The following is a 26,983-nucleotide window of genomic DNA, read 5'->3' on the forward strand; positions in this document are numbered from 1 at the left end:
GGAAAAAAAGATAGTATTTTACAGAGCAACACACACTTGTACACACACAGACCCAAAGCCAGATGCTGTGTGATGTGTGCTTTCTGCTGCGATACTGAATGAGTAAGCACGTGAGAGATGGAGAGGGAGGGGGGTGGTCAGCAGTGAGAGTGAGCAACAGGGTGAGAGAGCGAGAGAGGCAGTGTGATCAACTGCTGTAAGAGCTACAGCACTTGAAGACTAACATTCAAAAAGAGGCAAAGAAAGAAGGAGAGAAGAAGAGAGCGGAGGAGAGCGGTCTGCTTCGTCTGGGTGTTTCAAGTCTGGACATGGGCATGGAGTTTGGCCTGGGATACGACTAAGGAGAGGACCCAGGATGGACAACTGAGAAAGATAAACAGACACACACAAACACACACACACACACGCAGGCTCTGGGGAAGCCGTCTTCTTCCTTCGAGGGGCACCTCCCCTGAGTACAAAATCAAACAGCAAGGTTGCTTCTCTTTGCACACCCCCGCACACACAAACACACACACACACACAGACCACCTTGCACCCACACACAGCGGTACTCTGCGCCCTGCACTCCTTAGTGAAGTAGGGCTAGCGTGAGCTGGAGGAGATAAATGGAGCACAGTGGCCGTGTGCCTGGAGGAAAGATGGCAGAGCCCAGCTCCAAGAAGCAAGGATTTAAAAAGTGCCGGAGCGCCACGTTCAGCATCGACGGCTTCAGCTTCACTATTGGTGAGCAGAAGGGTGTGTGTCTTGAATGTGTGTGTTGTGTGTGTGTGTGTGTGTTGTTTACATGTGTTTGGGATGGTGTGCTTGCACTGAGTACACATGGGAGTTTGTGTTTGTGTAATTAGTTTAATTTTTAAGATTTTTACTTTGCTAGACATAACAAATGGATATTCTGTCACACAATAACTTTGCATATAGTTTAAGTGTAGTTGATGCTTTTGTGGTGGTGGCTTGTGTGTGTGTGTGTTGGGGGGTACTGTGCTACTGGGGAAATAAACATGCGTTCTTATTTCACACCTTGTTGCCAGCAGTGATTTCTTTATCTGCCAAACCTGCGTGGGCTGGGTAATTCAATGCAACACTGGGCATTTATTCTCAGTGCAGTGTGTCATGTGTCTGTATAGTGATGTGAGTCTACATTAGTGGAGATGAATGCCAAAAACAACATTTCAAGAACATGTGTAATGTGTACAGTATGCCTTTTTTTATCCATTTCAGGTGTCAATTGTTCAAATGTGCACTCTGCTCGTCAAACCTCTGCTTGTCTTCCATATTTTATCTGATAATGCAATGATGACAGAAAAGCACTCATCTGAACACGGTGTCGATTAGCCGCCTCTTCTCAGTGTTGGATTTTTAGAGGTCGTCTGAACAGAATATGATTACATAAGTGCCTCATTTCATTCTCTTTTTGTTCCTACAAAAAATGACTCACAACCACTTCTGACTTCCCTTTCTGGCTAAATTATCACAACCCCTTACACACTCACACACTTTTTCAACTGATGAAACAGACAAACAGAAAATGCACTTGTGGTGTTTTGTGAACACGCGCTTTGAAAAGAAGTGAAGACAATGGCGACTAAGTGGAAGAAGAAAGCCATGACTTGTTGTCAAAGACTATGGAACGGCAGTAATTACATCCTTTTCAAAGGTCAAGTGGAGTGGGTTATGTAACAGCGCAATCACCTTGTACAGAGGAAAGGGCTGGGGTGAAGAGAGGGAGAGAAAGAGAGAGAGAGAGGATGAGAGAGGGACACTGATAATGAGAATGTGATCCTTGCTGTTAATCAAATCATGCTGATGAACAGCAGTGCTGTTTGCCTTCTGTCATCCTTGTCACTGTCCATACAGTGCACATAGAAGATCATGTTTGTGACAGGCAATTCTGCTCACACCAAAGCCCAATCTCCTCTCTGTCTGAGCCTCTTGAAGAACAAGAGCAGATGATGATGTTGTCCTGTTGCCCCAGGGCTATAAAGAGACAAGGTGTAAGTCATCTCTCTCTCTCTCTCTCTCTCTCTCTCTCTCTCTCTCTCTCTCTCTCTCTCTTTCATGTCTGTAGGGCTTCTCTTACTTAAGCCTGTTGACTTTGCCATGTCTTTCTGCATCTCCTTGACAACTCATCACGAGAATCTGATGTCACTTCTCTGGGATTCAGGGTTCACTGTGAATATGTGTGTTTGTGTGTGTGTGTATGTGTATTTGTGGGGATGACTGTGTGTGTTTGTTTGTGTGAGTATTTGTGTATGCGTGTGTGTGAGGGCAAACAAATCAAATCGGTTGTATTTGTCTTTGTGAAGACACATTAGTGAGAGGGTTAGATGATCATGCCTCTTAGCTAGTCGCGGGTCCTGAGAGTGCTAGGGTTGCTGGGAAGCGAGTGCTAACGCGATTCCCTTGGCAGTGGAGGCGATGGAGAGGGGTTGAGTGGGTGGAGGTGGGGGGTTGCTGGGTGCTGGAGAGAGCAGGACAGAGGTGTTGCCTGAGCCCGGCTCCCCAGGCGCCTAAATGTCGTCACAGCATTAGAGGAGACATCCATGGGGAGTCATTATCGCTAATGAAATGTGCTCCGTCATCCTCGCCCTGTCTTTTGCGCCACACCTGCTCCTCGTGGCAGCCAGGCAGTCGTAGCGCGGCCACACTTCTCCTGGAGACCTCCTATTTCCCCTCATTAACCACCACCCCCCACGGGCTGGCAAAGTCCCACTTAACAACCTGCTATCATGCTCCCTCTCTCTCTCTGCTTTTATCCCCCTCTCTTTCACCTGTGCTTTTTCCACTCTTCTTCCACTCTCTGTCTTAATATACTCAAATATCTTGTTTTTTTTTCTTTGATATCACTTTCTGTTTTTCCTCTCCTCTGTGATATGAAACCATCATTCACTCACTCACCTCCTTAATCTACTGTGGAATAAACTTAGTAGGAGAGCAATTGTGCCAAAACAAGGAGCTCTGGAGCCCAGACAGTAGATTTGCAGATTTAAAGGTGCTCTAAGCGATGTTGGGTAATGTCACTTCTGTTGACATTGAATCAAAACAGAGAGCTACTGTAGCTCGCCCCTCCCTCCCATGCAATTTAAACTCTCTTGAACGTGCATCTAGTCAGTGAATGTTTGCTATGGTCCAGGCTGCACTGGACTGTTTTTTTTGTTGCTGTTTTTAGAGCCTGGGCTGTCTACAGAGACCGTGTTTTTTTACAGTGTATTCAGGGGACAGACAGCTACGGACGGTGAGGAGATGTTTGCTGTATGTGTGTAATGTTTTAGCTTAGAAACCACATAATCTTCTTCATAAACATCGCTTAGAGCACCTTTAAACAGAAATTATTTAGGCATTATGTTGGTAGACATAAACTCCTTACAGTATTGTGGAAAGGAAAACAATACAAAAGGAAAACATACAAAACACACTTTGCTGTGCACCAATGTAATAGATTTACTGTATAGGTAAATATTTCTATATATCCTGGCCCTGTATATTTCCTTGTTGTTATTCCATTTCTGTCAGAAATGGTAACATTAAATTCTTTTACATTTAGGTGTATGTATTACACTTTGTCTATTTGAGTGTTAATGTTTCAGTTACAATACATGTTTCAATTAGCCTGGCCACACCAACATAAATCTCCTTCCAGGGACATACTAGTCTGCCATTTGATCAAACATGTTTTTGTGCTTTATGTGGAAATTTGCTAATTATTTTTTGGGTTCTTAGGCTACAATCATTCAGTAGGTTTTAAAGAAGCTTAATCTAAAATATGGTGCTTTTATCCACAAGACTAATAGGCCAAGTTAAAGGTTGAGTTAACCAAGGGATTGTTTGAAAGCTTGTTGTCCACTGTGTCTGTAGATGTGTTTATTTAATTTCAAGCGGTAACTATCGCGGAGAATTGCAGTCTCCATTTTCAAAAAACTCCTGAAGACCCAGCTCTTTAGAGAACATTTCCTCTCATAGCACCACTTACAATAAGTCTTGCTGATCCTAGCACTTACCACCTGTCTTGAACTGACACTCAACTGTTTAAAAACAGCACTCACTGATGCACTTATTCTTACTGTACTCTACCGTTTTTAAATTGTCCTAAAATTGTTGAGAGAATTGCTTTAAAACTTAAACTGTTTATCATGTTGTTAGTCGCTTTGGTTAAAAATGTGTCAGCCAACTGTAATGTAAATTAGAATGATGGCATTTGATTGGGATAGAATGTTCCATAAAATTATTAGCAATAGTTTTTAAGTATTTTTTTACAATTCTTTGTTTACTTGCATAACCAAGGCGTCATTTGAAAGCTTGCTTTCTTCTGTGTCTGTAGATGTGTTTATTTAAGTTCTTGCACAAACTATTGCGGAGATATGCAGTCAGATTAGAATGATGGCATTTGATCGTGACTGCGTAATCAGTTTAAAAGGGCTATTTTTGCATTGTTTGAACATAACCTGTGGGTTTCCAGTAGCTTGTTGACCAGGTTGAGCACCCAGGTTGTGATCCTTGGACATCTTAGATTTAATTTTTGTACAAAAACCTTTTACACCATCCCATGTCTGACTTCAGAAAAAATGGGTGTTTTGCCCCCTGGATACTGGCCGACTGTGAAAACAGACCAAAATCGTACAATGTAAGGCCGCTATTAATTGTCTTCAGCCAAAGAGAAACAAAGCAGACTAGAGTTTCCACAAGGGGAAAGTTGTTGGATAGTTAGATTTTTTTGGGAAGATCACACAATCAGTCCAAAATGTATTATGTGTTATGTGAACAAAAGCTTCGGAAAAACATTTTAGCAATGGTGTTCAAAACCTATTAATACTTTTGTGGATTCAAACAATTTCGCTGTGAATTGTGCATCAACGTAATTAGATGCTATAAATGCACTTTAATGAGTCATTAGAAAGCTCAGAAACTTTAGTTTTTTGTAGCTTGTTGCCTGGGAATAATTCTTGCTTTCTGTTTCTAAACAAGAGGTGGAGATTGCCTCTGTCTCTGTCCTCTCTCTCTCTCTGTATGTGTGTCTCACGTTTCTCTCTTTATATCTGACTGTCATTCAAACTATCATTTGACTCTTTATTTCAAACAGATGACAACACATAATCATCCCATTTGCTGTACTCCCTGATGAGAACTTCAGATCCACAATGTCATGTTCAATACAATACAAAATAGTTTCTTGTAACCTCATTGGATTCCTCCCTCCTTGTAACTATGAATCCATTGTTTTTTTATGTAACATAACCTGCTATTAACACCACCCAATACAATAACTGGTAAAGACAATTAGTGAGAAAAGTAGGATTACCTAGGCAGGCACCTGACAATTAATGAAAGAAGTTATCCTGATCAGCTAAATTGTTCTTCTTTCTCTAAGGCCATCTGTTTCCATTACTGGTATGATAACAATATTTCATACATTCATATTTACTATTGCAGGGCCCATGCAAAATGTGCCCCTACCACTAAAAAGTGTGCCTGCAGGTACACTGTGTCCAGTGTTGGTTGGCATATTTTTGAGGTCAAGAGCCACAAAGTGTTGTCCTGATGATATCACATCCAAACAACTTTACACTTGACGCCGCACTCACTTGGGTGCCACCAAGTGTGCAGTCGGTTAGATGAACAGTTTGAGAGATATGCGGCTAACACCTAGATACACGTAGACAGAGCTCGCTTGCTTTTGAAATGGACATTTTCAATTATAGCTATAGAAAATGAGCTACCGTAGTGAGGTTCGTGAAACGCGTAGCTGCCATAGTAAAAAAAGGAAGCGTTATCAATCGATACTGTACATCCAGATCCATCAACATAAAAGCTATACTGTACATTTAAATAAACTCCCCAGGTTTTTAGCACCTATTTTGTTTGTTATTCAAAAATTATACTATTCCATCAGCCAGCTTGAATGTGTGAAGAACCAAAACACATCCAGTAGTATTCAGCTGATGGTTAAGCTCTTTTGCAACACTCTTCCTCATGCCTTTCATATCGTGAGCTTCACAAAAGGCTAGATGTGGGCTTTTGTTGTAGGGCTGCCTGAAGACGGTGACCTTGGCTGGCAGCGCGGCGCATGCCTGCCATTCAGAGCCGCCAGAACAGAGTGTGAAAGCACATCTCTGCCTGAGCCGCGGCCTTCTACACTTCAACACCTATACACACACACCTCCATCCGCACAGGCTGACCTTCAGACACTGTTCCAGCCTTTTACACAAATATCAGTGCTGTCGCCTTCTCCTTCCCACTCAGGGGAAAGGAGGGAGCGAGAAAAAAGGAAGAATGGAAAGAGTGAAAGAAAGAGAGAGAGGGAGAGAGATGCATGGAGTAGCTCGTAATTGCCTTCTTGGTGCTTCCTTCTTTCTTTCTTGTAATTCTGGTTCTCACTGCATCTTTAATAAAGGCACTTTTCCTGTTCAAGGCTCACATGGAGAAGCATGGCCTTTGTGTCATGCTTTAATAATACAGTATAATATTGCGGCAAACATATTATATCATGTGAAGGGGAATATCAAGCCTAGTCTTTCCTTGGGGTTGGTACGCACGTCTGGCTGATTTATCAGTGCTGATGAGGCTCATGGTCATGCACGCTCAAATAAATAGTGTCTCATGGAAATATATATCAAATGCTAAGTTCCTTATGCACTTCAGGGTCAATGTGAAAGGGCCTTACTTAAACTTATGATAGCTTCCAGAGCCTGGTTTAAGCAGAGCTGTGCACATTATTTCACCAGAAGTTGGTTGATCAGTGAAAAACGTCACCCTATCAGGCCAACAACATTTAACACAAGTTAACTCAAAAGTATTCCCGTTTCTGACCTATATTACTGCATACTGTCATGCTGATTTTCGTAAATAAATGAAAGAAAATCATTAGGAATTATAGATGCATTTGATCATATTATCTAATGGTCTAGGTGCATTATAAGGCTCTAGTTTTCATGCGAACATGTTGACAGATTAGTAAAGTAGAGAAGTAAAGTTTACTGTTCCATAAGGAAATCGAGTCAGACTTCTAAATTGAGATGATACTCACTCACACTCACACACACGTTTTTAATTTACATTAAAGTGGATAATATTAATGAACAAAATATGAATGTACTGTAGCATTTCATCTTGCACTGCTGGGGCTGATGCCTGCACAGGTGCTAGCCTAGTGATTTTCGAAATTAGATTTCAGTCTTTTTTACATGTTACATTTCTACAGTGAAGTGAAGATGCAGTCACAATTTGTTAGTGACATTGTGTGAACATCCCAGTATAATACAATGTAACAATACAGTAGTATTTCATATAGTGTCTGTTTAAAATGATAGTTAATAGGATCATACAGGCCATGGCATACTTTACTGAGTTTTCCAGATCTCTCGCATTGTTTACCATTTCAACTAAAGCCTTAGGCTGCCTAACTAAGAAACATCCTACTTAATGAATCGTGTTGAACTGTTTGAACGAGGATACTCGTTCCCTTCATACATTAAGGTAAACCTGTGACAGATCTCCAGCATGTAGGGAACACGTTGAGATGTAAAAGAAGGTAGAACTATTCATTTTGGTATCCTAAAAAAGGTCAAGCCCAAAATGCCTCAACTCAATCCACTGAGTCCGACATTTCTCAAGCGCCAGCCGCTTTCGTTATGCGTTTAGGTCCTTGAGCTATAGTGTTTTAAATGTGTTCCCAGATGGACATAAGCAAATGCTATGACCCCAGGGCACATTAGGTCTGACTCACCCCTCAACTCCCCGCTTCTCTCTCTCTCTGCCTGTGTTTCTGTCCACAGTGGCCAATGAGGCTGGACAGAGCAGCAGCCCACGGCCCCGGAGCCGATTTGCACGTAAGTACCCACAATACAAATTTGTGGATTTACAAGAAAAAGATCTCTTAGAATATGTAGGGCTGAGAGTTCTGAACATGAAATCGGAAATACATTTCTGTGGTGAACAAATAGTGAATGAGAGTAGCTGGAAGCTGCTAGGTAGCTACTGTAGGAGGAAACTGAATAATTGTCCCTGTTCATAAAATGCCTTATTGACCATTGTGCAATAAAGCAAATCATATTAAGATTGTAATAAACCTGGAAATTAAGTTTTTTTTAAACCAGTTATGACTGATTCATCACCCTATGAACCTGATCTACTGTAGTTTCCATGGCAGTGTTATCCAGAATGATGACTAGATGGCAGCATCACACAGTGCACAAATGTAAATGTGTATGGCCTTGTATGTGATTTAATTCATGTGCATTTGTGCATGCATCCGTGTATAAAAGAGAAAAAAATAAAACATTGTGTGTGTGTGTGTGTGTGTTCACATGCCTGTGCACTGATGTGTACACAAATCTGTACATGTGTTACTGTATGAACAGATCCACTCCCCCCCTGCAGAGATAAATATGGTCCATGGCCCTCCTGCTGGGCCTTAACTCTGTCCTCATTTAACACATGATCCTGGATCACATCTCTGCTCCCACAAACCAGACTGCCCCAACCTCATAGAAGTATATCAGCCTAATGCATGTGTCTGTTATTGCAGGCCAGTAGGCAGTAACACTGGCCTCAGATAGACTATGAGACCCAGTCACATCTCACTGTCCCCCCAGACCAGAGGGATAATCAGGCTTGGCCTCGCAATCTGCTCTGTGTCATGGTTTGCCACGCTCCACTGTGTAGATCCAACAGCAGGGGGGGACAGAGACACACATATCAATCCCCCTGATAGCCATAAGCCTACGCACGGTTTCACACAGCGAATCTCTAGAAATGTGGGTGTTTTGTTTTATGGGACAGGTTGAAGTGCCTCCAACGTGTTTCCCTGATGACTTAAATGCTTGAAGCAATAACACATAATGTTGTAATTTATTTCCAATACTTGTGAGTTCTGAATGGAATGAAGTTATGCATTTGTGAAATGAATGAGAAAATGCTAGACATTTATGAACTTGGAGTCGGTTGTGCACTGTGATTTGGACATGCAATTGTATGGCTTTCTCAAGTACTCCTGATCACTGTCAATGAGTGTTTGAGCGTTTGTTTATTATGTATCAGGCTCAAAGTCCCAGAATGCATTGTGGAATGCCATTACGGCTGGCATCGGCATCAAGGACAAAGACAAGAGGGGCATCCTCATCGACCCTCGCAGTCCTGAGGAGATCCTGGCTGACGAACTGCCCACTGTGGATTCACCAGACGCCATGGAAAAGACCGCCATCAGGTCGGGTTTAAGAACACTCAACTCTATTAAGACTCTATAATTCAGTTTATTTCCTCTGTAAGTTTATGGTTGAGGTATTTCAGCTAAATGTCTTAAAAACTATGAGGACAGGTTTCTCTTAAAGTACCAGAGTTTTGACAAAGTGTTTACCGAGTGTAGACTCGGTAGACTTTGGTGTCCGGTTTACCTTCAAGACTTGATGCCACCATGTGGTGATCAAGAATGTGTCCTGGAATAGTGTGCAGGTACTAACATAAGGAGTAAGAGTTAGTCCCACAGGTAAGTTTTGTACCAGTTAATACTACCAGTTTAACTAATTCAGTATTACAGATGTTATGATGTAGCTCATGATTTGCTGTGGTTCTGAATGAGAAACATTAGATTTTTGGAGACAATGCTTTCTATTACTCACTCTATTACTCAATTGATTTCGCCTCTTTACGTCTAACTCTACAGAGGGTTTTTCTGGAACTTAAGATGGGGTTCTTAAAATTGTTGGGGAGCTGGGATGTTTCTGTGGAGAAGATCTAAACACAGAACTGTAACTGTATCAGTAGGGAAATGCTAGATGCTAAATATTAGTTTTCAGAATAGCTTATATATGCCATAATATAGCCTGAAAGGCTTTGGTTGGGCTTACATTCAGGTTAATAGTTTGTGAATGTTTTTAATGATATGAAAAGTATATTGCATGAAACCCCTTGATTACGTAATGAACAACACAAGAGAAGCAGAAGGCTTCTTAACATAAAATGGCACTGACATGGCAACTACAGAAACTACAAAATCTCCTTCTCTCCCACAACACCACATATGCTATGAGTTTCTTCTTGTTGTAATGGACCTTGGCTCGGTTTCCTGCCAGTGCAGAGTCTGTGAACTGCCGCTGATTTGCTCTTCCTGTGGACTGCTGTCAAACAAGGCAAATGTTGGCTTAATGGACAACCTGTCTCAATACACATCACTGGGCAATAGATTGGAGAGGATTATAGCACTTCAGTTGTGTTCTCAGTTATGTGTGTGTGTGTGTATGTTTGATCACCTGCATGTTGGGATCTTAGAAACACAGGTGGTACCACCTGATTGGAGCGTATTGATCGGTAGGATTGTCGGTGGATTGACGTGTTCAAAGCTCAGCCAGGGCTGACGTGTTGCGGAGCCCAGACACCACACCAGAAAGAACTCTTTTATCTGATATAGATCTCTGTCCTCCTGTGCCCTTTGCTTGCATGCTTAACAAAGGAAAACAAATGCTTCATTTTCAAAGAAAGATGTGAACTTAAAATGAATAATGTTTTCTGAGAAAGCAAAATTGATAGTGTAATTATATTTATTTGTTCCCAAACCGTATGGTTTATTGAAAGTCTTTGTACTTAGTTTTATGATGTTGTTTGAGGTTGATGTTTTTATTCATTTTATCCATTGCCTCCCACTTCACCAGAATATTTTCATTTGATTGTGTTATTTTATTTGTGCTTCTGTACACCATCACCTCTACAGAGAACTGTCAAAAACTACAATGGAGAGTCTGTCCTTTTGCTCAGACGATATCATCAGTTGATACTGTATTATGCTGATGTTTGATTCATGTAGTTGTTTTTCTGACCTGTTTTAGAACCCCAGGTGTCTTGACGGAGGTCAAGAGCAGAAGTGTTAAGTTATTGATTCCACTTGAAAAGTAATAACTGGAGAAAGATCTCTATAAAATACAGCGTGAAGCCCTTGTAACACCATGCAAATATATCAATATGTTGGAATCCTCCTTATGTTATTGCAGTGTACTGCAGTCTCCTAGTAATTTTGTGATAAGAGAGTGAGAAAGGGATAGAGGGGGGTGAAATTCTGTAACGTACAGTTACTGTAACGTCAAAACTTTCTAGGGCACCAAACACAACTGTATGTCAATTTGATGTCCACATCTCACAGGCTCATGGTAGGCCTCTTCATCTCTGTGAGGTCATTTCTAATGGGCAAAATTCATATGGGAACATGGCTGGGGGAGCCATCCCACTATGTCCCAACCACAGACTGTAAAAAATATCCCGCTTGGAGTCCCCAACTATTTCCCACTATGACTGTCCAGTCAAAACCCCCTATTGTCTATGACTACTCATTGTGTGTGTGTATATATGTGTGTGTGTGTGTGTGTGTGTGAGAGAGAGAGAGAGAGAGAGAGAGAGAGAGAGAGAGAGAGAGAGAGAGAGAGAGAGAGAGAGAGAGAGAGAGAGAGAGAGAGATCCTCCCCTGAAGTTGGGCAGGGGTGTGCAGTGACTATGGCAGTGTGGGAGATGGGATTTTGATCATGTGAGATGGAGTGAAAGATAGTGTGTGAGGGATGAGATGTTTCTGCGGTGGGTGTGTGATGTTAAATCACTGCTAGGAGAATGATTGTGTATGTGTCAGAAAGCACATGCATGTGATATGTTTGTGACTGTATGTGTGCAATATAATGCCATTGCAAGCAGGACTGACTTCATGCTATGTATTCAGAATTTGTGGAATTACAGGTGTGTGTGGTGCTATGTGTAGGACCCATTAGTGATTGTGATGGCAGATCACATGAATGTGCAGGGTGTGTGTATGTGTGTGACTGTCACTGGGTAAAATATACTGACTCCTGTCACTGGGCAGACGGTTTAAATGCAAAATAATTTCATATGACCTTTCAAGCATTTTCAGAGATTAGAGGAGACTATCATGCTGTGTGTGTGTGTGTGTGTGTGTGTGTGTGTGTGTGTGTGTGTGTGTGTGTGTGTTTGTGGGCTCGTTCATTTGAGTGTGTATCCTTTTAGAATTCTGTAGCATGGTATCTGCAAAATGCCGATTTGTATATAGCTGACCTTGTATAGTGTGTGCCTGTCCATAATCGAAATCGTGGTAAAAGCCAGCTCAAACAACACCTCAATCAAAATAACACCTCTTTGGGTTGGTAATCCCACCACAATCATGAATATAGTGCAGTAGAGCTTTCAAACACACAATCACACTCAAATTCTCACACACTCTTATCACACACACACACACACACACACACACACACACACACACACACGCACACACACACACACACACACACACACACACACACACACCACCCACGCACACAAACAAACACAATCAAAAACATCTGGAGAGCTTTAGTATTGCACCATCAAACAAACAGATTGTAGTTGTTTACGTGTTCATGTCTAGCTTTTTTTTGGTGTATGAACGCAGTCCATGAAGCCTCAGTGGACTAGGCCTGGCCTTAAGGAGCCAGGGGTTATACCCTAAACCTCCAGAGGGGGGCCCTAATAGTAGAAATAAATCTGAACTGCTAGAACATACCACAGGGATACACTGTCACAATACCGTTTGCTCTGTTCCCTTCTTTCTCTCTCTCTCTCTCTCTCTCATGCATCACTTGACAGGCAGGGGACATTAGGACAAGTCATAATCCATAACAATTACTCTGTGGCTAAAGTGATCCGTCGATTTGAAATGGCAGACCGGCTCGTATAATTCCCGCCATTAAAGTCCTTGTGAAAAGGGACAAGAGACTCCTATTGTCTGGAGAGGTAATTGTGTGTTTTTTGAGCAGCAATTTAATTCTCCTCTTTGTAGATTTCTGCGTTTGCTTTTAGCCAGGAGCTATGGAGTGCAGTGTGTGTGTGCACAGTGAGCCAGAGAAAGAGTACCTCACACACACACACACACACACACACACACATATTCAAACATGAAATAATACAAACATATGCACAAACCAATGCATAGATGGATGCACATTGATACACACATACATAAACACACTTACTTGCACACACACACACACACACACACACTGTTCCATGTCCACACACAGGTCCACAAATATACAGTACTGTAGGTATGCATTGCATGCTTTGCTTGCTCACTTGCACAGTCTAAACACACACACGCACGCACACACAGCATTGTCTATTCATCCTCCTGTGTAAATGACTGGGCAGCGGGTGAAAGAAGAGCCTCTGACTGGTTTGGGTCTAGATGAAGGATGCGGGGCCCAGTCTGTGACGTCACACGTGTGCTATAAATAGCCCTGCCCGTAAACAGCGCTCTGCTGAGCTCCCTAATGCTCTATTAACGTTCTTTTCTGTGTGTGTGTGTGCGATTATGGCATTCACAATGTGACTCATTGATGGGTTTTGTGTGTGTATGTGGGGGGGGGTGGGTCTGTATTTGTGTGTGTGTGTGTGGGGGGGGGGGCGGCTGTTGTCTGTGTCTTGTGTGTGTGCGAATTTGACCAATGTTTGTGTAGTGCGGTAAGTGGTGTAAGGTGACATTCCTCTTTCCACCTATGAGGCAGTTCCTCTGTGTATGCGTGCGTGTGTGTCTGTGTGTCTGTGTCTGTGTCTGTCTGGGTCTTTCAGAAGCCAGAGATCATCTTCACTGTGGGAAGGTGAGCTGTCCTACTGAACTGAATGAAGAGGGATTTTCTGATTGTGGATTTTATCGGTCGGCAGACCACCAGTAAGGTTGAGCTGGAGAGAAGTTACAGAGTCTCTGTAAACATACCCCTGTACATGTAAGGTAGGTTCTGCCCTTTTCTTTAAGAGTCCAAAATAGGCCTGTCCTAGATTTTTACATCTCCCACTTATCCTTTATCTACAATATCATAAGGGTTTAAACTTCAGAGTTTCCGCTAGAAAAAAATGATGACATTTTGATGATATGCCGGTCAAATATCCTATTATCCCTTCTTAATTAGTCAAATTGAGGAAAACTGGCTACAGTATGTAGCTTAAAGAATGACATAATCAGGCTGTATAGAATGCAACATGTTCATTAGCCTAACTTAAACATGCCTAACAAGATCTAGCCTGTATCTTTTCATGGACAGCAAGAGTCCGCTTCGTTCGTTGTTTTAAAAAGGCTACGTTGTTTGTTGCTGCTACCCACGTTATCTCCAGTGGTGACTGTTTAACTTACACAGATGCGCCCACACAAGAATGAGCGCTCACACCACTACCCCCTAATGCTATGCCTCTTTATTTGATAACAATAAATTAAGAAATGTTTCCTATTCTGGGAAATGTTTAGATTCTTTTTCTTTCGCCCGCGGTTCAATGATACCGTTTAATTGTGCCAGAAATGATCCGCGGACCAGTAATCGCCTCGTCGAGGAGGCCCTAACCCTGCAGATCATAGACAGAGAACGCATAGGCCTACTGTATACTTTGGGTAAAGCACACTTTGCATGTCCAGTGTACACGGAGAACTCCACTTCCAGTCACTGATTCCGACAGATACGCCCGACACTTCTGCTTTTTATCTGGTGGTGGTGGAGTTGACCGGACATCTAAGGCTTCAGACGTTACCAATTTATCATCATCCATTGCATCTGGCCTCTGAAGAAACTTTTAAGGCTAGTCTGCCTGGGCCTGGCCATGTTTGAACAGCCTCACTCATTTGTTCGTTGTTTAACATGGACGTTTTAAGCGTGCGCTTCCTATTTGAAATGCAGCATAGGCTATGAGTGTTGTTTAATAGCTTACTTTTCAAACGGTAGAGCCTGTTCATTTAAAAACATAGCCAGAGGACGGATAATATAGGCTTACATATTAAGGCTTATTTTTTTTTTTTCTAATCCCACCTCCAACCCCCCTCATTGGGGGACTTTTCCTGTCCTTCCATTTTTTTATTTTATTTATTTATTTATTTATTTTAAATGTGTTTTTTGGTGTCTGTTTTAGTTATCTGTTGAAGCTTGAAACGGATACAGAGTAGCCCTTACATCTTTACAAACAGAATACAATAAAATAAAAAATAACAAAATGACCAGTAACAAAGGAAAAATATAGCTGCAAGCAGCAATGAGGGGGCCAAGCAGTATAGGCCGGAGTAGCCACGGTGACAAGATAGAACTCAGCAGACACCCGGGATCAACAGGGCTGAAACAGGGCTGAGTATTGCCACCGCCTCCGCCAGCCAGCCCCCCCCCCCCACCTAATCACCCCAGCCCGTCCCATCCCGTCCTGCCCTGCCCTGCCCTTGCACGCACACATTAGAATTAACTGGATGGAACATGTTGTCATCAGTTTCACATCAAAAAGTAAAAGATTGATTGAACACATCAGCAACTACACATCAAAATGCAATATTGCTAATTGCAGCACCCCCTACAGGTCAAAGGTCACCAAATTTTTTGAGCGTCCTCCTAATGGGGTCATGAATATATGTAGTAAGTTTGGTTATGATACATGGCAGGGTTGCTGAGATATGAGCTCACTTCCTGTTTGGCGGCTTTGCCGCAAATTTCGATTGGCTGTTACAGCCGAATGCTTCTGTCAATTGTTCCAAAAAGCAATGCACTGATAAGGCATGGTCTGAAGATGGTCTCTGCCAATTTTGGTGAGGATCCACTGAAATTTGTGACCTGTGAAAACTTGTACGTGTGTTTGATTAAATCCAATATTGCGGCCGAATCAATTACGATTACATCACAACTTGGCTTGGGCCGGCCTAAGGACCTCCAACAGTATTACCAGACACCACTAGTGCATTTTAATTCTAAGCACAACTGCAGCTACAGGCCAAAAGGCATGTTTCTTAATTACAGCGCCCCCTAGAGGTCAAAGGTCACCAGATTTCTTGAGCCTCCCCCTGATTGGGTCCTGAGGCCATGTATTAAGTTTGGTTATGATAGATGAATGGGTTGCTGAGATATGAGCTCACTTCCTGTTTGGCGGCTTCGCCGCAAACTTCTATTGGCTGTTACGCGTGAACGGTTTTAGTTCCGAAGACCAATGGCATGAGGCATGGTCTGTAGATGATATCTGTTAAGTTTGGTGTCAATCGGACAAAATTTGTGACCTGTGAAGACTTTTTAGTGTTTTTCGATGAAATCCAAAATGGCGGAAAATCCATCATGGTGGAAATTCACGTCATAGGGTGAACTCGGCTTGGTCCAAGGATTCCAACAATACCTCATTTTTGACAAACGGCCATACGGGTCAAAAGTTACGTGTGTGAATGCACATCCAACTTTGGCCTGTTGGTGGCACTAGAGCGCTCGAGATGCCGGCATGAATCTTGGTGAAATTAATCATTGGACTGTCCCCAATCAGTGTGCCAAATTTCACAACTTTTTACCAGACGGTTCTATGGGCTGCCATAGACTTCAATGGCGGAAGCATAATAATAAGAAAGCTTCGCTGCTTGGCCCCCAAATATATAAAAGGCCACCCCCCCCCCCCACACACACCACACCACGCACACACACACGCACACACACGCACACACACACACACACACACACACACACCCTACTCCCAACCTCAAAGGGACAACAAATTCCTGAATCATACAGCAACATGTTGGAATAGTCATTCTTTTCTACCTGCTCCATCCTTCCACTTGCTTTATTTTACTCCGTCTTTCTGCATAATGCACTTCCTTGGATTCATAGATCATACATTCAGTTTCACAGTAAACTTTACCGTGGTTTTTAAGTCTCCCTATACTCAATTCATGTATGTCGGTTGTTTTGAAGATTAAGATTTTCCCTAACAAAATAATGATGTTCTGAAGAGCGTGAGCTTCCGCTGAAAGATCACCCAGAAGCACTGTGAGAAGATCCAATCGCAATATTACATCATAACCCAATAACCACCTTTCCACTTCAATCCAAAACAAAGCAACTGGTGAGCAATACCAGAATAAATGATCTGTTGTCTCCTCCTCCTTACAAGAATCGACAACTTGGTGTTAACTCCTTCCCCCAAATCCATAAAAAAAATTTCGTAGCTAAATACTTATAGATTAATTTATATTGAAAATATCTTGCTCTTGTATCTATTGCTGTTCCATACAAAGTTGTGAAGACTTGCTTCCATGATATTGGTATGTCTAGCAATCTTTTTAAAATTAGAATTAAAACTTACTAGTGGTGTCTGTTAATACTGTGGGAGGTCCTAAATCCGACAGACGTGAATTTGTGACGTCAACATAATTGATCCGGCTGCCATATTGGATTTAATCAAAAACCCTTAAAAGTTTTCACAGGTCACAAAGTTTATCCGATTGTCACGAAACTTGACGCAGATGATCGTCATACCATGATTCACAAACGTATTGCTTTTTGGACCTATATTCAAAACCCGTTTCCTGTGACGACCAATCAAGTTTGGCGGCAAACAGGAAGTGAAGTGATATCTCAGCAAGGCTTTCACTTATCAAAACCAAACTCGGTCTATGGACTCACGAGCCAATTAGGAGGACGCCCAAGAAATTTGGTACATTTTGACCACTGTGTGGTGCTATAATCACAGGAAGTATATTGCTAGTCCACACGTACGAAACCGATCTTTTTTTCCTCCGTCTTCCCTGAAACCGCATCAAGAATATTTGCGTCCAAACGGATCGATCTCAACACGACTCAACACGTTACTTCATACCCCAGGCCTATAGGTGGCACTGTTTCTTTACAGAAATTGACCAAAGTTTGTGCTTTACAAACAGACAGAATAAGCTATGACAAAATGGCTAGTGCAAGGAAACCAGAATTGTTTGTGTGGACTGATGGTGAACTGTCAACTGTAGTCAACTGTAAAACTAATAAACTTTATTTTACGGTTTGTGAAGGGTGCAGTCCCGTCCTTTATATGGCTAACGCAGGTAGGCCTACTAATCACCTTTACTTTCTTTGGTTGTAGTCCGTGATTCACATTAGTTTTGGCTATCACTAAACGCAAGGCTTACCCAAGTTCTAGGCTATTCTGTCGCCACATTTATAATATTGCTATAAAACCTTCGTTAGTAACAATATGTTGCCTGCATCAAATCAAATCGAGCATTTGCAATCAGTGTGCTACCATCGGCTTAACGTGAGTTCTAAGCGTCTTTGTATGCTTATATCTGATTTCACTCGACTGTGAATGCATTTATATATGTTGTAAGACATGTAAAATAAATGAATGACACTGGCACTACGCACAAATTAATGTAGCCTGAACTTACACCGCACTTTCCTAATAACTTAAGTTCTCTCGCGTCACTGACAGTAGCTAGAATGCATTAAAAAAAAACGGGAAAAACAGTGTTCAGTCCACCAAGTCATAAGCTATCGGCGCTGCGCAGCACCAGTTGTGATATTTATCTTATGGAGTGTAATCGTAGGTACTGTCATGTATGAAAACTAGTATTGTTAGGCAATACTATAAGTGCAAGTCCAGGGCAGCTGAGGTGACATCATCGATACGCAAGCAGGATGTGCGGTTTCGCTGTCTAAACGAATTCAAACGGGCTACGGTTTCAGATTTCTCCACTCTGGGACCAGGTTTCAGAAAAGTGCGGTTTCGGGCAGTGCGTTTACAGGATTCGTTTGGACGCTCGGCCAAGAGGAAGCAAAACCTCTGCGTTTAACCTAAAAAGCGTCTCCGTGTGGACGGGCCCATAGTCATATTTCAGCAACGCTTTGACATAAAAAAAACAAAGTCAGTACGGAGGAGGCTCAAAAAATTTAATGACCTTTGACCACTAGGGGGGGCGCTATAATCACAGGAAGTGGGCTCATATTTCAGCAATGCTTTCACGTATCGAAACCAAACTTAGTATATTGACTTGGGACCTTATCCTGAGGACACAAAATAAATTTGGTGACTTTCAACAACTAGGGCGGCGCTAGAGTAACAGAAGTTTAGGTCATATCTCAGCAATGCTTTCACGTATCAAAACCAAACTTGGTTCATGGACTCAAGACCACATCCTGAGGACACACAATAATGTTAGCAACCTTTCACCACTAGGGGTGCTATAATTTGCAAAACTTTCTCGTATCGACACCAAATTTGGTACATAGACTCGGGACCACATCCTGAAGATGCTCAATATATTTAGTGACCTTTGAACACTAGGGGCACTATAATTATCAACACTTTCTCGTATTGACACCAAACTTGGTATGTGGTCTCATGACTACAACCTGAGGACACACAATAAATTTGGTGATGTTTGAGGTATGCACATGTATATACACGGAGGTTTATCTGTGTATATGTGTGTGGTGGGTCGGATGGGAGGTTAATTGGGTGTGTGTATAATGTAGCAACATTGTGTTGCCATGACAACTCCTGCTCAACTGCTTGGCCCCCTTATTGCTGCTTGCAGCTATATTTGATTGTATTGTTGCAAAGTACATATTCGCCCATATACTTGTGTTATCTGTGAGTATGACATAAATCCCCTTTCTTCCTTTATAATATCTTTTACAAACATTATACCTTTTTCAAACATTTGCTTCAAGAACATTGTGGCACCTCCACTCAGTATATTAGAGTTAATCCATAGCATCTGTTGTAAAATAAAGGCTTATTCTCAAATTCAGATTGCATTAGGGGACGGGATTATTAGCCAATTTCAATTGGACAATTTGACCGGAGAGATTTAATTTTGTCGGACATTTCATATTTTTTCGGCCAATGTCCGGTAATTACCGGACAACGGAAACCCTGGTTTTAACAAATGTCAAATATTGATGCTGAAATGAATGTTTATTTGTTTTAACCAATGAATATAGTAATATCGGTTATGATAATGCTTATGTAATGATTATGGGATGGGAGAAGTAAGGCTGGTGGATGCGTAAGGGATACTAGTGTACGTGAAGCGCATGGGCATGCTTACCGAAGGGGAGGCCAGTGAAAGAGTGCTGTCACTACGGTTGAGTATGCGCTCTGACTGCCATACCAACGAGTGTTTAGTACCCGGAGACCTGGGTTCAAGGCGGGGCCGAGCACCCTTTAATCGACTTTGTGCTCGTCAGTGCGCACCAGACTGCACCAGACTGTGATTGACAGTCAGATTTCACACAGCCCTGCTCTGATCGGACCAGAAGAACCGGGAGCTGTGGATTTTTGCAAAACAAAAAACAGGCTCTAGGTGGAGGTAGAAGTGCTGGGTTTTTTCTAAAACTGGCTGATTTATGTTGGTCTGTCGGAGCATAGTGTCGGTTTAAGTGAATATGATCAAAATTCTTGCCAACTGCTGCTTTAACCTTATAGCTAAAGACATTGTCAAATTAATGTACAGTATGAACTGTTCAAGGTGCTGGTCAGAATTAGAATGCATTGTGCAGTGCGGATGGTGGTTTTCATGATACCATAACAAAAGGTTGTGTTTGGATAGTAACACCTATCTGGCTTTAACAGTAAAGCAGAGAATGCCTTACCCTACAGCAGTGTCACACACACACACACACACACACACACACACACACACACACACACACACACACACACACACACACACACACACACACAAATGTTCACATCCAAATGCACTCACACAGGGGAGCAGCAACTGTGAGAAAGCCCAACACAAATGTCATGTCAGCAGGGACATCACATCACTCGCCTGTGGTGCAGTGTGAAAAGGTGTGTGAGGGACTGTAGAGGAAGACAGAAGGAACGAGAGTGGGACAGAGATGGAGAGAGAGTGAAGAGGCAAATTGAAAGACTGGACTGAGAAAAACACTCTCAGAGAGAGCCAAAAAACCAGACAACCTTTTCAGCAAGGGTCCACCTGGACTGGGTAGAAGTTGTAAGGCTGGGCCAACGGTCAGCCTCTTGACAGCTCGAGGCCTTGTGTTGCTCTCTCTTCGGGAATCTTCTGGGGGAAAGCCTGTTGAGGCTCCCAGCTGGGATTGTGCTATGAACATGATGACACAAGGCATATATCTGTATGTTATCAAAAGAGGTGTCTTCTCTCTACTGAGAGAGGGAGAAAGCTGTGAATGTGTTTTCAGAGGGGGCGAGTTGGAATAACCTCTGTGTGAGTGTGTCAGATGTTCAGGGACTGAGATGACAACATGGTAAATGTAAATATGTGTTGCCACTGGTAAATATAGTCTTGCCTGTCTCCTAAGGGTGTAAGGGCAAACTCACTCAAACTGAACCATTCAGCATTGGTTTCAGGCAAGCTGGGGATGTTATGTGGTGTCAAAAATAAATTGATACAGTCTGTACATTTTATTTTTATAGATTGGATTACATTCCAATTATATTATCCCAATGCATCAAGTTGCAAGCTAGCTAACTTATACTAGCTGTATCTTGAAGCCAGAGCTCTTGAGTTTTAGCACGTTGTCTTGCTAGGTTTTTTTTTTAATGAAAAAACAAAAATGGATTTATTTTATAGACACATGATGGAATCACAGAATGAATTACTGCACTCATTTCACCTTAATGTGATCATTGCAGTTTCCTCACATATCATTTAGACTGTCAGTTAATCTTTTGTATGTTTTTTGAATCCAGACAGAACATTTTGACAAAATTTCATAACCATATGTAGTTGAGCACCTAACCATTAAAAGCACAATGACGGGAACTTAAACGAAGCCACTGTTAGAAGCTGAAAGCGTTGGTTAATGACCTACCTACAGACTCGAAATCCTAGATCAGGGAGGAAACATTGGAATCCAGAGCAAATCAAGACCTCAGACACATTTTATTACGTTTCTGTCACCTACTCATGTTGATTGACAGGGCTTCCCCCACACATAATCTTATCGGGAAAAGCCATGACTAATGTGAAGGAATTGAGACTGTGTGGGCTCGCTCTGATTGGTCTGTCCATCATACTTAATGTCTCAAATTACTAAAGGTGACTTTTGCCTCAGAGGCAGGGAATCTCAAAGACTCAAAAACATGAGCTAAAATGTGTCATGTAAAAAGGGATTGTTCTGCAGCCAATGTGGTGGGAGGTGCTCAATATCCTTTGAAGTTCTGGAGATCATATTTGAAGTATACATACTTCAAATATATTTGAAGTATACATACTTCAAATATAGGTTCCCATATGTGCAGCTATTGCACATGAGAGAGGTCTCTCAAAATTATCCACAAAGGGAGCCTGACAACTTCAGGACATTATCCATTACAGAAGCCTGATAACTTCACACAGTTTCTCAGTTGAAATGCAGAAGATCACAGCAGATTTGTATTTCAGTCCTTGTCCTAGTGTATGTGCAGCATATGCATGTGTATGTGTGAGGGTATAGGTACGTATGTGTGTGTCCACAGCACCTGCTGGATTGTGGGGCAGAGGTGATGGGGGTTGTGACGTGTGATTCGCTTGTCTCCCTCCCTCCCATCAGGCAAGCAGAAAGCCATCTCCTCCGAGCCACCTTATTGCCTCTTGCTTGAGGGAGAAAGAAGCGCAGCAGGACCCCCCCCCCCCCCCAACACACACACACACACACACACGCGCCTCATACCCCACCCGACAGTCACCTCCCCGCCCCGCACTCCATGCTCCAAATGAAGCCATTATGTCTCGGATCTCGCTCCTGCAGGTGGCTTCTCCAACTTATAGATGCGTTGACCTTTTCATTCTCACCTGACATGCCCATCTGTCTGTCTCTGTTTTTCTTTTTCGCTCTCCATCTTTTCCTTTCTCTCCCTTTTCTCCCTCCAGTGGTTTGAAAGCCACTGAAGGAGGAGCATGTGCAGATGTGTTTATGTTGATGCTTATCTCAAACCTGTCAGACACATAGACCTTTGTGGAGTCATTGATTACATCCCTCCCTCCCTCTCTCTCTCTCTCTTTCTCTCTCTCTCTCACATACACACACACACACACACACACACACACACACACACACACACACACACACACACACACACACACACACACCTTCTCTCTCTCTCTGATAGGGCCTGTGATCACCAAGCTTATTTTAGTGAAGAAACCCAATTTTCCAGTCGACTGGTGCCATGCACAGAAAATGAGCTCAGAAGCAGGGCAGCGCTCAGAGAGTTGCGCTGAGATGGAGATAGACATAGAATGATAGAAAAGAGGAAAATAGATACAGATGGAGATAGCTGTAGAATAATATAAAAGAAAAAGACAGAGTCCATATAGACAGACATAGACAGAGGTGATGGGAGAGACCACCAAAATGGAGACGGATAGAAATATAGAATGAGTGAAAGGAAGGATTATTATTGAGAATAGAAATATGGAATGAGAGAGAGGAAGGATTCTTATTGAGGATAGAACTATAGAAATATGGAATGCAAATATAGAACTATAGAATATTTATTATAGAAATATGGTATGCGAGAAAGGAAGGATTTTTGTTGACAAACAGAGTGAGTGCAGCCAGTTGAGGTCACTCTGGCAGTCAGGCAGTGCATTGGACAAGGTTAAAATGGGTCCTGAAAATCAAAGTTGGGTTAAGGACACGGGGCAAAGTCCCATTACATGGGGATTTGGATACAGCCTGTTGTTATAGACTTAAGAGCACAGGCTTAAGACTGCACTCAAAGTGTGTGTGTGTGTGTGTGTGTGTGTGTGTGTGTGTGTGTGTGTGTGTGTGTGTGTGTGTGTGCATGCATGTATGTGTGTGTGTTTGTGTGTGTGTGTGTGCATCAGTGAAGCAAAGAAACCCCATTCTGTTTTGCCAAAATGTCATTTTGGAAGACTGAGAGGTCAGAAAACTCACTTTATTCTAGTAAAGTAGAAAAGTAATTTGCTCATTAGTGGCTACACCCTGCCAATAAAGATGTCTCCACTGATTATTTAAAAAGGGTATGAATAATTTTGGACATGCCATTTTTCATAAAAATGTTAAAAAACACTTTTTTTATTCCATGTCTCTACCACATTGTCTTACAACCTTACATTAAATCAATATTTGCAAGGGATTTGAATAATGTTGTTTCTAATTGTACATGCCTTTAATTAAAATAAAAACAAGCAATATAGAGTTACAAATAAGGAGGACATAATGGATATATGAAAATATTAACTGAAAAAGTTCTAGCACTAGCATACTTTTTTTGCTGATGACACTGTATGTCCTGAGGGACAATACACAGCTGTCCACAGCAGTCATCTAGGCCATATACAGCATACATGTAGCTCCTGATAACACCCCATGTCCCAAGCCATATGTGTTTCATATAATTTTTATGGCGATCAAAGAGGATTCCTTTGTGGTTTGCTTCTATTTTTCCTGTGTGTCAAGAAATTCTATAAAGTGAAAGTTTTGCACGTGCAACATTTATGAAGCAAATGTTTACTTTGCTCCAATTAATGCTGCACGTTTCTTTTTCATCCAAGAGCAGACTGCAAAGGTTCACAAAAAGTTCATGGGTTAGGGTGTACATGTAGGTTATTAGACTTCAAACACACAGAGACATCTGCTGATTGGATAAAAATGAGAGAGCTTACTAGGGAGCTTATTGACTTCTCTCTCGATTTTCCTCGACACCATCACCTGAGTCTTTTAGTCCTATGTTAATGACTACCACATATACCAATCAGACTCTGGTTCCACTGATAACACAGTTGCTGGTCTTACTAATAAAGCTGTGTTGTATTGATGTCTTACTCCTTCAATTTAAATCTGAGGGTGTTACTGGTAAACACTTTCTAAAAATAATATTGCATTTTTTGAACAAAGACTGTGTTGCCTCCTGCTGTCCCTCTATCAAATGATGTTATGTTTAAGTACACATGCTGTACTGTATAGCAGGACAAGGTACAATGAGCTTAACTGGGATAGAGTGCTTTATGTTGATATTAACCTTTACGAACACCAGCTACTGCACATATGATATTATTAGTGCTGTCAGTTAAACGCGTTATTAACGGCGTTAACGTAAACCTATTTTAGCGGCGTCAATTTTTTGATCGCGAGATTAACGTTCTTTTTGGTGTAACAAACTTTGTCGTTTTTTCACAAGCTGTTGCAACAACTAGTAACGTTAGAACAACAACAGTAATATGAACGTAGCCTTTTTCCTACAACTAGGTGAGATAATTGGCTATGCCTGTTATACTGAAGTTCCACAGTTAGCTAGCTAGCAAGCTAACCGTTTTACATGGGATATGGTAAGTGTAGCTAGTACGTGCTGAATGGGTTGTAATGTAGCCTACATAGTTTCGACATGAGTAAGTTACATACACATAATTCTTCATAACTGCCATGTTAGTAAAATGATTGAATGGCCTGTAAATTAATAACTAGATGTAACGTCAAGGTGTGATTAGGCTATCTGTCTTTCCCATTGAAATCAATGATATAATGTTAACTTGTTTTCCTCTAAAATGGGGCGTGATGCAGATTAAATGTAGCCTATCTTTATGATGATGCACCTTTAGTAGGCTACGTAAAGGCATGCTGCACACACTTGTTAGCTTATGGCTATTGTTATAGCTATGGCTATAGCTTATGGCTATAAGCTTGTTGGCTTATGTGCCGGCCAAAGAGTAGATTCGTATAATAAACACCAACGCAGTTCTGAACTCCCGGTCAGCTGAATGGTGTTTTAAATTGCTGTGGACACCGATGCCGACATGAGTGCGATGCACTCTGCTTTCGACATTCATTTACTGTAGGCTACATTAGATTCCATTCTTTTCAATACAACTCTGCATACCAGCATCGCACTTTGCCGCCGTGTAAATCACGATTCAGTTATATTTGGTCGACGCCGCTCCATAAAATCCATTGTTCATCCAGTGTTTGCGTGTTAAAAACTTCGGCGCTGATGTGTGTGGCAAGTGACAGTGCACCATAGACTGTAGGCCTAAAAAATGGCGAAAAGTTCCTTATTTTCAACTGAACTCAAAGATAATGAATATAGTATTTTATGTTTGTTATGCCCTTTATTAGCTATATTTCTGAAGAATATATTGTGTTGCCTCAGGTCTGCTGCACATCTTTTTAAATTTGATTTCAAATAGACCTATGTCTTAAAGTTAAGTTAATGAAGTAACTCCTGAAAAAGTTCAGAAATGCAAAATAATAGAATTTTAATCATGCGATAAAATATGTGATTAATCGTGATTAACTATAGGAATTCAACGATTAATCGTGATTAAAATTTTTAAACATTTGACAGCACTAGATATTATGGCTGTTTTAATGAACTGTAATACAGGTGACATACTAGCCGACACTGTGAGCTGATGTCATTAATGTCACTTGTATGTATTAAGCTGCTAAATTAAGCATTTCCTTCAGACGTTAAGTGTGCCTGACAGCAGCTGAAATATCCCCACTGATAGCTGATGAATCGGGACTATTTTCATTGCAACAAACTTTCCAGAAAATAACACCTTGTCACCTGCAGTCATATCGGTGGTGACAGTGTTGTGTGGGTGCTCTGACAAGTACCCATTAAAGACTGTGGCTTACCGTAAGGCGCTAACCCACACTGCTAGCCCCTCCAACCACAAGCTCAGCCTAGAGGCTGCAGCTGGGCATTTCTGACTTGGCCGCAGGACACAGTGTGAGTACCGGGGAGCGTGCTCAGTAGGCTAGCGCTGTATGCTGTGATGGATAGAACTGTGCTGGTTGTTGTCTGGGAGAATGACAGGAAGCAGCTTTACGATGGCAGAGAGCTCGGCCTGAGAGCGTCGTGCTGCACCGTCGAAGATAAGCTGTGCAGATTCCCATCAGCGAGCAGATCCCCATGCCATTAACTCTGTTGACCTCAATCAGAGGTCACTTCCTGTTTGTGTATGTGTGTCAGCGTACTTGTGTGTATGTGTGTGTGTGTGCGTGTGTGTGTATGTGTGTGTTGTTGTTGTTGTTGTTGTTAAGTGTGCTTAAGGATTTTAGGCAATGTTGGCGAGGCAGAACAGATTTTTCTCTTCATTTTTCTCTTCTCTTCATGATAGTATTTTCACTCTTCCCCCACTCTTCTCTCACTTTGTTTCTCTGTCTGTTTCGCTCTCTCTCCCTTGCTGTATCCCTCTCTCTTTCTTTATTTCCTTCTCTCATTAGCTACACCCTTTGGCTCTGCTCT

General features: G+C 41.9%; 1 protein-coding gene across 1 annotated transcript; it reads left to right on the forward strand.

Annotated features, from left to right (window-relative positions):
- Positions 1–213: 213 nt before the first annotated feature.
- On the forward strand, positions 214–13,637 carry LOC121688921 (calcium/calmodulin-dependent 3',5'-cyclic nucleotide phosphodiesterase 1C-like). Its single transcript, XM_042068833.1, has 4 exons — positions 214–738; positions 7,771–7,824; positions 9,035–9,200; positions 13,592–13,637. The coding sequence occupies exons 1-4, from the start codon at positions 609–611 to the stop codon at positions 13,635–13,637; spliced, it is 396 nt and encodes a 131-aa protein (XP_041924767.1). The 5' UTR covers positions 214–608.
- The last annotated feature ends 13,346 nt before the right edge of the window (positions 13,638–26,983 follow it).

This window comes from Alosa sapidissima, chromosome 17 (genome assembly GCF_018492685.1).
Source record: "Alosa sapidissima isolate fAloSap1 chromosome 17, fAloSap1.pri, whole genome shotgun sequence".
Classification (NCBI taxonomy): domain Eukaryota; kingdom Metazoa; phylum Chordata; class Actinopteri; order Clupeiformes; family Clupeidae; genus Alosa; species Alosa sapidissima.

Excerpts from the sequence above, each read along its gene's own strand:
- LOC121688921 (XM_042068833.1), top strand. The coding sequence starts at position 609 with ATGGAGCACAGTGGCCGTGTGCCTGGAGGAAAGATGGCAGAGCCCAGC. Across the intron at positions 7,825-9,034 it reads GCCCCGGAGCCGATTTGCAC|GCTCAAAGTCCCAGAATGCA; the intron begins GTAAGTACCCAC and ends ATTATGTATCAG. Across the intron at positions 9,201-13,591 it reads ATGGAAAAGACCGCCATCAG|AAGCCAGAGATCATCTTCAC; the intron begins GTCGGGTTTAAG and ends TGGGTCTTTCAG.